Source organism: Centroberyx affinis, unplaced genomic scaffold (assembly GCF_046629955.1).
Source record: "Centroberyx affinis isolate AG114_WGS23_722 - 3 ecotype Tasmania unplaced genomic scaffold, CSIRO-AGI_Caff_v1 ptg005815l_1, whole genome shotgun sequence".
Lineage (NCBI taxonomy): Eukaryota > Metazoa > Chordata > Actinopteri > Beryciformes > Berycidae > Centroberyx > Centroberyx affinis.
In genome coordinates, this window is record NW_027282948.1 from 115,408 (window position 1) to 130,912 (window position 15,505).

The following is a 15,505-nucleotide window of genomic DNA, read 5'->3' on the forward strand; positions in this document are numbered from 1 at the left end:
ATCACTGTAAGGCATGGATTTATTTATTTCTTGTTTTACCGCCTGACCCTTTTGGCACTGTTTACAAAGGCTAAAGGAAAACACTGATGCACACTATTGTATGTATAAAATTATTGGACACCAATATAAAACCACTTGGAAGGCACTGTATATAAAATTGTTGTACACCGATATAAAAGCACTTTAAAGGCATGGCATATTTCTGTACTCTACCTCTGAGCTTTTAGTGGATTAATAAATGGACCCTTGTGTAGGACATATTGGCCTGCGCCTGTGTCCATCCCTCCCCCCACTATAAACATGGCTGCATATTAAAGTGGCTCTCCAGACAATAGACAGAGGAGATGTGGGAACCTGCGATGCCTGGCACTAGGCTGGGGCAACCAATCACAATGGTGCCTTACAATAACAAACACCCCCCACTTGCCCATCATGCCTTGCTCAGGGATTTTCGACTCTTTATCGGCGGCTTCTTCATGTATTTCCCTCTGCGTTGTTCTCTCTGCTTTGTCTTTTTTCTTCCTCCATCCATGCTCCCTTGTTCACTTGTTCTCTTACTCTCAAGCTCTTGTTCTTTTTCCTCTCTGTCTCTCTGTCTCTCTCTCGTGTGTAATTAACCATTGAGTGTGAGGAAGGGCTATAATTATAAGTTTGGTGGAGGGTTGCGGAGAGCGCCTCAGCTGGAGGGTTTAATGGAATTTACAGTGCACTCGTTACAAATGCTTATTTAATTGGCTCTCCCTTTCAACTTCAATTAGGGGTACTAAGGCCACTGCCACATAAGAGTTTGCGGTTGGTTTCTAAATCCAACTCTCACTTGCCCTGCCGTAACATAAATACATTTCTATATTTATCTAGCCAACAGAGTTGAAAGGAGGTTATGTTTTCACCCCTGTGTGTCTGTTTGCCTGTTTGTTATCAAGCTATTTCAAAAAGTTATCAACGGATTTGGCGGCAAATTGGTGGACAGATAGCCCTTAGCTCAAGGATCAACTGATTAGAATTTGGTGGTGATCCAGATCTGGGATTTCCGCCATGAGATGATATTTGTTTTACAGCCATAGCTGTTATGCTGCATTCATTTCTGTGGGGAAAATCCAACATTCAGGGCTTCCAAGTCGGCTGCTTAACAGCATTGCATTCATGTGCTATTTTGCCCAAAAATCAGACCCAGAAGACAAACAAACTGGAGGCTGCAGCTTTACAAGCAGGATAATTTTTCAGCATTGGCAGAGGTTTGCGCTCTACCTTGTGCCTTTGTTGCATCTGTATTTCTATATGCTGTCTCAATCAATACTATCCACTTCTAATTCTGCCTCTTCTCTCTCACACATATTCACTGGAAATCACTCAATATCGTCTCCCCAGACCTACAATTACTTATTTTCTCTCCCCTCATTTTCTGACCTTCTGCCTGCTGTTATCGGCTCCATCTGTCCTTTGAAGTGCTGGGCAGAGTCTCATGGGTCAAGAGCGCTCTCCCTCCCCCATCAGATATGCAGGCGAAATGAATGACAAGATCCCACTTTATTTAACCATCACATGCCAACGAGTAGGATGTTCAAGAGAACTGCAGGAAATTGGAAAAGTAAAAGATGAATTAAAAGGTAGAGGAATACATCGGGAGGCCAATATGTCATTCTTTTTCAGGGTTGTCCTTGGAATGTCACTGGATGAGCAGCCAACAAGGAGCAAATCAGGAAGCCATTCAGAAACACTCTGCAAGAAAGTCCATTTTCAAATATCTTCAGGAGCCTCCTGCAAATAGACATTTATAAAATATGTTTTATATATTCGACGCTGTCAATGAGGTGGTCACAAAAAGAAACTAAACCTAAGAGTTTAATAGGCCGGGAAAACCCTGTTTATTCTGCAAAGCTGCTAGGCAACCAGTTGAGTTCAGAGGCAATAAGCCTGCCACCTGACTAATTTACTGTGTGGATTTCATTCCCTTTCACTGGTGTAACCAGCATACTCTTGACTGACTCATTTCATCTTTTATAGGCACTCTCTCATCTAAGGGATTTCCCCACTTTTCTCACAGTTTTTTTTTCCTCGTTCTCTCTCTCTCTCCTAAACTCCCCCACCCCCAAGCACTTACGCATCCATTATGGATTAAGAAAAGATCTCTCCTCCCCTAAATGAAAGACATGCCTCACTAAATGTATTTATGTTTGTTCAAGGCAGAGGGGAGCTGCCTCTCTCTCTCACACACACACACACACGCACGCGCATACATGCTATTATTCCTACCACTTACGCACTCCATTTTTGCTGTCTCATTTACACACACACAGACACACACACTCCCTCTCAGGAGAACATTCCCTTTCACTGATATACTTATTAAATACAGATTTAACCAAAGATGGTTACACATTACCCAGCTGGCTAGCAATTTCCTATCAGGCAGATCATTTTAGCTTTTTTGGGCGGGTAGAATAATGTAATTGAACAACACTCAGTTAGTGACACATAGTTGTAATCGCTGTATAATTATTTTGGAGGAATGTCATTATTGCTGATGTAGGAGATGTTATATTTGCTCATTTGCAACAGTATTGAGTTGTAGGGTGGATATACCCTTGCTACCACAACAACACAAGCACGCAGGTTGTCTGAAGCCTGGTATCTATGACGTATGCCTGTGTTAAGAGATGCGTCTGTGTGTGTGTGTGTGTGTCTTCTGGGTCCATCTGCTTCCTGTAACAGACTGACAGCAGCCATGAACAATGAGCTGACAGAGCAACACCTAATAGCAGGGGAAACGGAGAGAGAGGGATGGAGGGCAGAGTTGGGTGGGGATGGAGGGAGGGAGAGATGGAGAGAAATAAGACGAGGGGAGAACGGAGGTAGAAACGGGAGGGAACAGCAGAGGAAACGAGAGGAATAAAAGCCCAGAGATAGAATAACAGAGCGAGCAGAGAAGAGACAGGTAGACACAGAAAGAAAGAGGAGAGAGAGAGAGAGATCGACGGGGTTAAGGAGCAACCTGGAGATGGAGAGAGAGGGAGGGAGGGGAGGGGAGGGGAGGGGGGTGGTTGGAAACAGAGGGGGGCAGGGCAGTGTGTATTCAGCGTCCCGCAGTCTGATTGGCCGAGGCAGCGTCAGGCAGGCTGAGCTGAATTTAATCAGAGATGTGCGTCACCAGCTGCAGTTCCAAGCCAGCAGCCAGCCAGATACTGCTGGAGGGGGGCAGGCTCTCTCTCCCTGTGTGTGTGTGTGTGTGTGTGTTTGACTAAAATCTCTCTGGAGGAAGGGAGCTGCTAGCAACTCTGCCAGTGTGCTTTCTCTGTGTGTTTGGGAACGTGCAAAGGCGCATGTGTGTGCGCCATTGTGGTTGTGTTTTTGTACGTGGGTTGGTGTGTCTGTGAAGGACGCCAAGAGAAGAAAGCGGAGCAGAAAGAGTGCGTTATGCATTGAGTGTGTTAACGCATTTAGTTCTCTCCATGCAGAGGTTTTATATTTTGTGTTTGTCTGTGCGTTAATGCAAATGTGCGTTTTGCTTTCCTGCGTATGACTGCTCTCTGTGTGTGTGTCAGCAGGTAGGCAGCCGTCTGGATTAGTGTTGTGTTCACTGAGAGGGCCTCTGTTTTTAGCAGTGCTTTTGGACAGGCTCTTGGCAGGCACAGTGAATACCTCAGTGCTCTGAATTTACTTTAACCCCCAGTGTGGCAGCATAGGACTGTGTGTGTGTGTGTGTGTGTGTGGAAGCACAGTTAATCACCAGCACTGCAATACAGAACCGCCATAGAAATAGTTCCGACTCTCACACTAGGTAGACTGAAGTTGTAATTAACATTGGCAGAGAGCGACAGAGAGAGAGATACTGGCACTCTTTACCCTCGCCCTATTTCTCACCGTTTCTTGGTTTAAAAAAAAAAAAAGGAAACACTTCCTACCCTCCCTCCCCCTTTCTCTCTGTCTGTCTCTCTTTCCTCCCTTGAGTGCCAGCAGTCTCAGCTGTTGTGTAGAAGTGTCAAGTCTACCTAGGGACTATAGAAAACAACATCATCAACTATTCATGTATTTACCTATGGAGCAAGAAACTGTAATTCACTGCAACTCGTAGGTCATTAGCTGTTGGCAGTATGGAAGCAGCTATTTCTGTGCTGCAGGGAGATCTCACACACACACATAGATACAAACGCAGACAAATATTCACAGCTTTCCTCACAGATGCACAAGAACAAAGATCACTGCACCAGACCTACTGCACAGCTTTCCTTTCCACATAAACACACTCGAACACACATGAGGCTATATACTAACAGTGACATTCACTACACCTGATCTCGTCAATAAGAATTATTCAGCGTATAGGCCAGAGGCGCCTTTTTAACCCGGTGCTACTTCACTCTCCCTGCTCCCCGGAGGGGCTGAGTTAGCCAAGCTAATCTGCTTGGTTGCCAGCTAGCCAGGTCCTGCTAATAATAACAGCTTTCGGACTAACGCTCCATTAGACGGCTGGCTGGTCACTGTAACCACAGGGAAAGGGTCAGGCAGAGGCCAGGCCAAACCAGCAGAGGAAGGTGTGTGTGTGTGTGTGTTTGTGTGTAGAGAGAGAAAGTGTCCATGTGTCCATGTGCTTGTATGTGTGTTTGTGTGTGCGTGTCGATGTTCAGTCAGCAGAAAAAACATGACCTTTTCATAGATTGTGTCTGGGCCGGTAACATATGTTCAACAACAGACTGCATGAGACACGGATTTAAAGGGGTAGTCCACACCAAAATACAGCTCAGAGAAAAACAGAGAAACAACACAGTCATTTCCAGTTCTAAAAACTCCTATTGGCCGCTGAATAGGCTATATAATATTCCATACACAGAATCCAGGATATTTTTGGACAAGCACCCCAATCCCATCAAAGCCATTTTTGAACTGGCAGCGTACAACTCTGCAAGATGACCATTTTGTCCATTCTGTCCTATTGCCACATGTGCGGTTCTGACAGTAATCCAGAAAAAGAAAGCTTGGTTTGCCTGGGATTTTATAAAGATGGACCACAGTTCAGAGAAACATGATTATTTAGAGGCTGACGGTTAGAAATTTCACAACCGGCTCTGCCTTGAAAAGAATAATGTAGGCTACCGTTTCTTGTGTAACCCATTGTCAATTGTCAGCAGCACCCATACAAATAAATGTTCTCTTGCATAACAGATTAATAGTGAATTAACCCGGGCATTAATACCTTGCTTCCTGCGTGTGTCTTTCTGTGTGTGTGTGTGTGTGTGTGTGTGTGTGTATGCTTGTGCGCCTGTCTGTTCTGTCCCTCCAGTGCCAGAGCCTGCTCCCACTAAGCCCAGTCCCGGCCCGCCCCACCACCACCACCACCACCACCACCTCCTCCACCCCGCCAGCCCCACTCTGCCCCTCTCCTCCTCCTCTTCCTCCGGCAATGGCAAGCGCGCCTCCTCCGGTGGCCAGCTCCCGACTCCGACTCCCCCTCAGCAGCCGTGCCAGTCGTCCCCTGCCAGCGCTCGCTACCCGCCCAGAGAGGTGCCCCCGCGCTTCCGCCAGCAGGAGCACAAGCAGCTACTGAAGAGAGGCCAGCCGCTGCCCGCAGGAGCCCTGAGCGCCCTCACCCTCTCCTCCTCCTCCTGCTCCTCCTCCTCCTCCTCGTCCTCGCCCCCGTTCGCCCACTCTTCTTCTTCTTCGTCTTCTTCCTCTTCTTCGACTACCAGCAGCACTACCCCAAACTCTGCCACGTCCGCTGCGAGCAAACGCCACCCAGGTTTGTGTTCATATCAAGTGGAAAAAACACCCTTTAATAGACTTGTTGTATTTTTTTTCACGGTATTGTTGATGGCTGTGTGCGAAATGCTCTTTTTTGCCCTCGTTTAGTTTTTTTCGGTTGTGTGTATAGGTTGTCTTTTGGCTGCATTTTAATTCTTTATTTCCTTTACTGACCTTAGTAACTTGTCTTTGTTTAGGCACTAAATTTTCTTACTATCCAACTTTCTACAGCAACATTAGCTGGCTATTATACCCCCAATTTGATTATTGTGAATTATGTTGTGAAGCAAATATGGCACACAGCTAATTTTAAATAGGTTACCTCCTCAGTGTACATCATCAACTCCATCATTAGGCTACAATTCAAACTTTGTCTCTATGCGAAGGAGCACTGATTGTTTGACCATTACCATATGCTGCATAATAGGTACAATAAATTAAGGTTCTTGTAGTTTGGATTTGTGAACAGAGACGTCTAAGAAAGGAGAACTAAGACTCCAGTCCCGGATGTCGTCAACGGACGCTGCCCCTGCTTTTCCTTTCTTAGGCCTTCTGAATGGATTCCAATAGCTTTATATTTGTTTCCAAAGCTTGCCCTATGGTCTTTTAGAGTGTGTACAAGCCCCCTATCCTGTTGTGAAGCTCACCACACTGGCAACATCAGCACCTAAGCCTCTAAAAGCTCAGGAAAACCCTGTTTAGATATTTGGGTCTGAGTGAGGAGAATATGGTTGAACTGTTTTAGCCTCCGAGTGCTCTTTTCTCTACACGTAGGACCACACACACACATACACACACACTCACACCCAGACCTGGACAGCCTGCGGTAGCCTTTTAATGAACTCACCAGTGGCCCCTAAGATCACTTATATTGAACCTGCCTGGAGGCGCTCATTGACCGTGTGTGTGCTTCTGTGTGCTTGCATGCATGTAACGTATGGATAAAGCATGGCCCTGAGTTATCTCTCATCGCTAAAGCTAAAGTATTTCTCTCTACCATAGATGGGGATAAATTGACTCCCGTAGCTATCAGCAGTTTCACATATCATGATCTCAGGTTCTTTTGTTTCCCGTAGCTTTCTTCTGGCACAGATCGCTCTCTCCAAGTCCTCTATTCCTCACTGATGTGATTTTTACTGGGATTTTCTCGGGAATTAAATTTTTTTTGGTACATAACCCTGATTGTTTTCTTACGCAGACTCAAGCTTTCCTGTTTTTTTTTCTGTCATTATTTCACACATCCTTCCATTCTTCCAAAGCAGCCTTTTATCGTGGATTTTTTGTCTGAACAACATTCTTTACTGTCTACTTAATAATGTACACAGACACAAAGACGACAGCACCTCACGTCTTCTAACACAACACACTGCAACTTTGAAGAGATAGATGTGAGGATAACCGTGCAGCACACCACACAATGTTTCATGCTCGGCACTTTGAGGAGGAGCTAGCATGAGCATCTGTTTGCATCTCCGGTGTCTCTCTCTCTCTCTCTCTCTCTCTCTCTCTGTCTCTTTTCTTTCTTTCTTTCTTTTCATCCCTCCTCCTCCTCCTCCTCCTCCTCTGCTGCTCTGTGCTGACTTTCATTACTGACTCACATGTTTGCTTGGAGAGCACCAGGCACTCCGTAAACAAATCTGCAGCAGCTGTGGTGCGAGGCTAACTAGTTAGCTAGCTACAGCCCTGGGCAGCACTGTGCATCACACAGCCAAATGGTCCTTGTCTTGTGAATACTCTGTCTAGTCGCATATGCCACAAATCACAGTGCATAGCCAAAGCCAAATAGCTTGTCTCTAGAATTTCACTGAAGGCCTACTTTTTGTATATTGTGCCTCATTTAGCAATCCATATACAAAAACATTTTTATGGGGAGTACTTGTTTTCCTATGTGTTGACGTACATATAAGCTGTAAAATCATTCTTAAACATTTAGCATTCATTAATTATTCTGCTTAACAAACTATATATTGAAACTTTGATAGTTGGGACCAATTGTCCCAGCAAAATGCTCATGAAACCAAAGTTTTTTTTATCAATCTATGTTTACCACAGAAGCCAAATCTTTTTTCTGCTATGATATTCCCTCTCTGTGTTCAGCTGTCTGGGACTGGATTCCCTAAACTATGGGTCAGGACCTAAATTTGGCTGCGGGCTTAGCTCACTTGACTATAATAGCAGTATGTCTAAACCCTTAAGAGACTAAATTTAAGAGACTATTTTTCTCCTTTGGGTTCCAGACTATTTAAGACCCCCTGGTCGAATGTATTAACATATACTGTCCTTTTGGGAATCTTATTATTGTCCTACCCCAACAGGGGTAGTCCTGCTTGGTCTTTACCTCACCCTGGTTTTCCCAAGGGCCTCTCAGGACAACACTGCCTGCAGCAGAGTAGCCATTGGCTAGGTACAGTTTCCACCTCCTCCCCCTCTCCTCCTTGTCTCCAGGGCTTCCCATCCACAGCCTGTTCTTTCCTGTCTGCTCAGTTAATAGCCCCAGGCTACTGGCCCTATTGTTGTAATGGTACTGACATAAATAATTCAAAGAGTGGACATTGTAGTTTAAATCAATGCTCTGCAGTTGAAGATATTATAAACCTCTGCTTTATTAATCCCAGAACTACTTTTTTACCAAAGGAGCTTGAGAAAGAAAACATTTTAAAATGGACATAGATCGCCATAGTATAAAACCATACTTGTGCAACCTCTGTGTTTACTTATTTCATATGCTCTGATTTAGTTTTGGATTGTGAGAGGAGACTTGTGAGCTGGGGTGACTCAGTGGGCTGTTCATCTACAGTAGGGGATGAACTCTGTTTTGAGGACAGGTCTCTGACCTCTCTGTTAAGGTTGCAGTGGTCCCAAGGGTTGTGATGACACAAACTCTTCTGGCTCCTTCACTCAAATACAGACACTTTTGTATGTGTGTGCAGATGTGTGTGTGTGTGCGCGCGCGCACACACACACACACACACACACACACACACACGTACACACACAGTGGTTGTGCAGCAGTTAGAACACACTGTTCTGACCTAGTTGTGTCCTCTCAGATCTGTGTCTGCCCTGCAGGCCAGCTGGCTCTGAGTTTAAAGGGGAAGGCATGCGCACACACACACACACACACACACACACACACACACACACACACACAAATGCACACACATACTAAACACCAACCCTCATTTCGGTCCCTTATTGCTGTATTATTGAGTGAATGCTAAAAGTTGCCTAAATACTTTTCACGCACCACAATGTTTGTGTTACTTTGCACCCATTTTGGCTTAGAACGATCATACTGTTGCTATTAGAAGAGATCATGTTAGATTAGTGTCAGGTGCAGTCAGTGTATAGCATTCCAACAGGCTACACACACACACACACCACCCCAAATCTAAATCCCAAAGTCTGAAAGGCAACCCCCCTCTAGATTCAAGTGCATTCACACCACTCCCACACCACCCCTGCTCTCCCAACCCCATATAATTGCCCCAAACACCAGACAGAGACCCCCTGTCCCCCTCTCCCTCCCTCTGTCCCACCCACCATGGCCCGTCTCTCCAGCTGACTGGGGACCATTGAGTGGCCTGGAGCAGCCAGCCAGCCAGCAGCCATCCAGGCTGGCTCCCCAGTAGCAGGTGCTAGAGTGGGGGTCTCTGAAAAGTGTGGGAACTGCAGTCCAACAGCTGTTTGCTAGTAGCCCAGACAGAGCATATAGCCAGAAGGCACGCTGCTGGGTGCTGTTAAAACACTGGGCCCTCTCATTTGGGCTCTTTTGATTTGCAGGTAAAGGAGTGGTGTGCAACATTGCATTTCTGTTTTGGACATTGTGTTATTTAAGACAAGATGCACAATGTGGTGAGAGAACTGAGTGTTGGCAGAAATTCAGGTTTTAAAGGATAAAATATACAGCCGTAACATTTCAGAAATTCACCTACCATCTGTCCATCCATCTTGCATTATTTGCATCATAGTGCATAGTGCAGGATTTTCTGTATAATTCCTTATTGTGCTAAAACAATAGGGCAGAGTAGCAAACATTTAAAACATGAGGCTGTTGTTTCAAAAGGTCGAAAAGTATCTTCATTGCTTTAAAACCTCTAGTGTCCTTTCAGCATGATCTCTTTAAAATGTGGGCCTTCTCTCCCATTAAAATGTAACATCACCGAGGCTTAGATCATGGTTATTTGTATGTTTTCAAATCATCAGATCATCATAACACTAGTGGGCTGTAATGATGCCAGGGAGATAAAGGTTGCCCCATGCGCTCAGCATATGACACGCACACGTGCACACCTCCACACACACACACACACACACACACACACACACACACACACACACACACACACACACACACACACACACACACACACACACTCACACAAACTCACACTCACACAAAAGTGAGAAGTGAGAGAACCCCCTAGTGGCTTCATTAGTCCAAGCTCTGCTAGGGAAACCAGAGAAGTCACCGTGGTCTCTCTCTTCTTCTGTTCTCGGAGGTAAACAGACATGAAGGATGAGGTTTTAAACCCTCCTGTGACCGTTCCCTCACTCTTCCTTTTTCTCCCTGCTTCCGGAAAAACAAGTACGCACCGTCTTTGATCCGAGCGGGGTGCGTAGCTCCCCTGAAAGAGAGATTGAGAGGGTCTATTTGAGGACAAAAGACTACTAAACGTCCCCTCCTGCTCCGATTTTGGTGTTATGTCACCCCGGAGTTTGGCCTGAGAAAATGTCTCGGCGCTGAATGGGAGAGTAACGGCATCCGGTTTGTAGCCACAGAATGTCACCAAGCGTAGCCTATTGCTCAAAGCCAAATACAGGGCATCCATTTATTGCCACACCATCTCTCTTAGTTGGTTCATGCTTGCTCTCTCTCACCATCTCCCTTTCTTTTCCCTTGCCACTGCTAGTGCCAACCCCTCCCCCCACACTCCCTTCCCTCCTCCGCCTCTCCCTCCCACCCTCCCTCTCTCTCTCTTCTTTCTGTCACCCTGCCTTTCATTTGAAGCAAAGGGGAGGGGGGGCATTTAATTCTTGGCTACCTGCCCATCTCTATGATGGCAGCTAGTCTCATTATCGGGAGCTCATCTCTTGCTTATTTCTGCTTCAACACTGGCAAGCTGGCATCACACAGCTTCCCCGTCGTTGTTGTTGTTGTTTGATGTTGCTTTTTTAGGACGAGCATTGCTGGTATGCTAGGCATTAGGGGATTTTTGTTGTTATTATTTAGCTTTAGTCCAGGTACTGTTGGGCTGTGTTCAAAGAGCATGCCTGTACCTGCGCACACAGACACATGCATGCATGCACACACACAAATGAGGCGGTCTTGCCTCTCTGTTGGAAGCACGAGGAACCATAGTGGGCCCCTTTGTTTTTATTTTTGTCCCTATTCATTTGCAAAGCACAATCGGAGACTGCCCTCCTAATTGCAACCAGAATGAAAGCAGCACCGCATTACTGACGCACAAATGCAAACGGAGACTGGAAATAATTGTCCCCTTTTTTTCTTTGCTTTTCATGTTCAGCTCGCTTTAGTCTTCCCCCCCCCCCACCAAATCGCTACTTCGCCTAGAATCAGTAAGACCCCTCTGCTGGAATGTCTGGGGAGGGAGTTGAAAGGGGAGCAAGCGAGGCAGGTTGAGGTGAAGGAAAAGAAGCTGTTTTGCATCAGCCCACGCACGCACACTCGCATATACGTGTTTATCCACACACACATGCACATACACACATATGCAGACAATGGTAGACAAATGCACACATTTACAATTTGACATTGCAGGCAATTTCAGGTGAACACAAATGCATGCCCACACTGCAAACAGGCCTACATATGCAGACGCTGAACTACCAGATGCAGCCCAGGCAGCCGGTAGCAGCAGTATCTCGGCATTGTCCAGTTGTTGTGGTTGAATTGTGTAGCTGCAGCAGACATATTGTAAAGAGGATGGCCGCTGTTCCCCATCCTTGCACAGATCTGAGTAACCACTCTCAGGGTGGCGCTGGTGCACCTCTCCTCAGGTATTTTTCCACTCCGTCTCTCTCCCTGACTGACCCCCTTTTTTTTTCCTACAGAGACACCAGCACACCCCCCCCACCTCTCTCTCTTGCTCTTCTCTCTTTCCTTTCCTTTCCGTTCTGTTTTTGTGTTTTTTTTTGTATTTTGTTTTCTTCGTAGTATCCATGACAGCAATGGCAAAAAAGAAGGCTGCTTTCCAGAGTATGATTAATTTATCATGCAACCTATTTTTACACACTTCAGGAAACAAAACGTGCATGCGAGACCGTGAGACAAAGAGAGAAGGAGAGGGGAAGATACAGTGGAGGGGTGGGGTGGGGGGACGCGACCGAGCGAAATGTTCTTGTTGAGGCTGCAGCCTCTGAGCTTCTTGGCTATGTTTCAGGTCTGATAAAATGGCGCCCCTCTCTGCTCTGCAGGCTAGGACTGACAGAGTGGGGAAGAAACGGAAAGAGAGGGAGTGACATCAGTGGCTTTGAATCGCTGGTGCTGTCATGTTTTTCAGTCTGGGTGTAGAAAAGGAAGCACCTTTGAGCCACGGAGCGCTTGCAGTGGTTACTGAAAAGACCCAACTATTTGGGTTTTGTTTCATTCGCTCTATCCCTTACAAATTGAGTGGATGGCAAAGAGGCGAGCACCAAAACAATGAATTTGAAATTGTGCCAAACCAGCCTTGTTGAAATGCAGGCTACTAAAAAGACACTTTTATACACACAACTAAAACCTCAAGAAGTGATATATGATTCCTGGTGCACATTTTCTCCAAATTACCATATCTAGTCTATTTGAAATGTTTTATTTTAAAGCCATATGAACTATGACAGGGTTGTTGACTTTGGGAATGGGCCTAATCCTGACCTTTTGTATAACTTCTCCTGACAGCCACAGAAAGTAAGGATGTTTCTCTGGGTAGAAAGAATGTAGCTGTTCTCATCGCCATAAGAGGGAACCCTTGGCACACTGCAGCCATCGCATAGTAAGAAATGGGCCAAAGTGGTTAAAGGGCAATAGCACTGAATTTCAGCATCAAAACAGACTATGTTATTCCTATGTCTAGCTGAGCTCAGTCTGTATTGGTGAGCATTCACTACTGTCACTTAAAGCCAGTAATAAAGTGAAAAGCTTGTCTCATCCTTTGATATGTGATGACACACAGATGTATGGCTCCATAGCAGATGGATACTGAGTCAGTTGAATATCTGCCAAAATGAGCTCTCCATGCTATGATTGGTTGATCTCTATGGTATGTAACTTGGCTTGTGGCAAATATGTACATATGGCAGATGCTGGGCAGTTTCCACCTGTCTGGTAGCCTTTGTTTCCAAATCTTGTCAGTATTAACAGTAAGTGTGTTCAGGCAGTTGGGTGTGCAGGCTCTGCCTCTGTAGTCTGTCATGCAAATGGCCATGCAAATTGACCCTACCCGTACTGATACCCGTACTCTCAAGACCAGCTGATTGTTGTTGAGGAAAAAGTTGTGCAAGGACAAATTAAGGCTCACATCTGGTTCGTATAAAAGTTTGATTTCCAACTTTACTCAAAAAGAGTGGGTAGCGTTAAACTTGTTGTGAGAGATCACTTTTGCTGTGTTGTCTCAGTAGTTTCTTTCTGTGTGGAACTGATTGCAAACTGTGCGTAAAGACCCGTGTGCAGCGTATAGTGTGTGTTTGTGCCATCAGTCTGACGACCCTGCACGATAAGGATGCCTGGGGAGAGGAGATAAGTGTGTTGATGGGAAAATTGCATGCAGAGGCACTCTGTGGTGTGTTGCGCAGTATCTTAAAGCCACATATCTGCCTGTGTGTGGGTTTATGTGTGTGCACGCACCTCAAACAGATGGACTTTTCCCTCATCTAACAGGATTGTTTTGACCACTGGGTCTTTATCTTGTGATGGATAACTTCTAGCAATTATGTGAATCACTGCAACGATCTGATGGAAGCTAATAGCAGCTTAATAGAAGGTAAGGCAGCTTAATTACCAAACAAGGCTAATATTTTACAAACACACAGCCCGAGCCTTGTAATTAAAGGTTAGTGAGCCACACATACTGCAGCTGCTTGGGAGGGTAGCCTGAAATGTCTATTAGGATTTAATGACAGGCAGCTTATAAGCTTAGTGGGCATGTACATTTTCATAGGGATTGTGATACTTGGATAAGAATATATGGTCCTTGGCATACAGTATCATATATAATATCTTACTACTGAACCTTCTATCTTTGCTTGGAGTTGAAATGAACCAAACCCAGATAATATCTAGCTTTCATATACAAATACTGGCTTTTTAATAACACACTCAGTTTCCCTTTCATATGCTCGGTTGGCCAGTGAGCTGGTGAGAGGCGTAGCAGTAGTTCTTATTGGTTTTCTAGTCCAGTACATGAGGCCGGCCTAGTGGTTAGGGTGTTTGCATGCTGGATCGATAGCCTCCCTGCACTCACCCACTAGCATTAATAAGATCATTGATTAGCTGCCTCCCACTGATTGATTACCCTCTTATAGCATCGAATCAATCTATTATTAGTTCTCCCACTGATAGGCTCCTTTTGTGCTTAATGAAATTGCCTGTGTGTGATACCGGGTTGAGTAGGGAATTGTTTTGTATTTTTTACATTTGCAAATGGACTATTTTGTGAATATATGTTGCAGTATTTTTAATAAACTGCCAAGTATCTTAACCACAAGCTCTATTTGGATTCATCCAATTCAACTGATGCTGATCTCAGCAACACTGCAAAAAAAGCTGGGCACATCAGACCACCAGAGTGGGTTTCAGTCAGTTGTGCGCCAATAAATTTCTAGATCATGCTTAAAGACCAATAAGTAATAAGGCAAGTTTTCTGGTGCCCTGTAGTCCCCAGTTCCCAGAAATGTCATAACAATGGATATAGAAGCACACACTCTCAAACACATGCATGCGCACAGACACACACAGGTAGTGAGGAGCCAGCCAACACACACACACACACAGATCCACAGCAGGGAGGAAGTGGTCCGTGGTTCCTTAGTGCGGTGCAATCGGAGGAGGAGTAGGCCCGGCGGAGCGTAGGGAGTGATGGATGAGGACCCGTCCCGGTTTCATTCCAATAAATGAGCAGCGTTCCACTTGGGCTTCCCTTCACAGCCCCAGCCAGCAGAGCCACGATGGAGACGGATGGGCCTCTCACTGCTGGGTGTTAGAGGAGAGCAGAGGGGAGAGAGGGAGAAATTAAGGGGTGAGGAAAGTGGCGGCGGCAGAAAGGGAAAGAGAGAGGGAAGGGGAAGAAAGTGGAGAAGAGGGAAGGGGAGGAAAAGGTGACTGAGGGACAAAGGAAAGAGTGAAGGGTCGAGGAGGAGGAGGAGAAAGGCAGAGAAGATAGGAGAGTTATCGGCAGCTAGGAAGCTAGGACGGAAGGGAAGGAGGAGTAGGAGGGAATAAGAGAGTGGTGAGGAGAGGAGGGGAGAGGAAAGAAGAGTTGTAAAGACAAAGTGGGTGAAGCCATAGGATGCAGAGAGACAGTTGAGTGAAGGGAGGAGAGAGGTATGGATAAAGAAAAGTAAACGAGAGCTCCATCTCCCTGTTTCCGTTTGGCTGACTGCACCGGCGTAAGGATATATGGATATGCCATAGCTGATATGACATGCAGCACGCTTGGCTGTGCATTCTGATTATGTGTTGGATTGTGGAAAGTGCGAGAGTGTGACCATCTCTTCCTGCCAAGTGTGATAGCTAGCACTAACCAACCAAGGAGATGGAATTGGTCCTGGG

The 15,505-nt window shown here is 45.7% G+C and overlaps 1 protein-coding gene across 1 annotated transcript in view; it reads left to right on the forward strand.

Annotated features, from left to right (window-relative positions):
• The window catches only part of LOC139667848 (trinucleotide repeat-containing gene 6C protein-like), a 57,801-nt gene that overhangs the window by 18,676 nt on the left and 23,620 nt on the right, over positions 1-15,505 (forward strand). Inside the window, exon 4 of the mRNA XM_071547321.1 lies at positions 5,279-5,734. Coding sequence (XP_071403422.1) covers positions 5,279-5,734 — 456 coding nt within the window. The remainder of the gene's footprint in view (positions 1-5,278; positions 5,735-15,505) is intronic.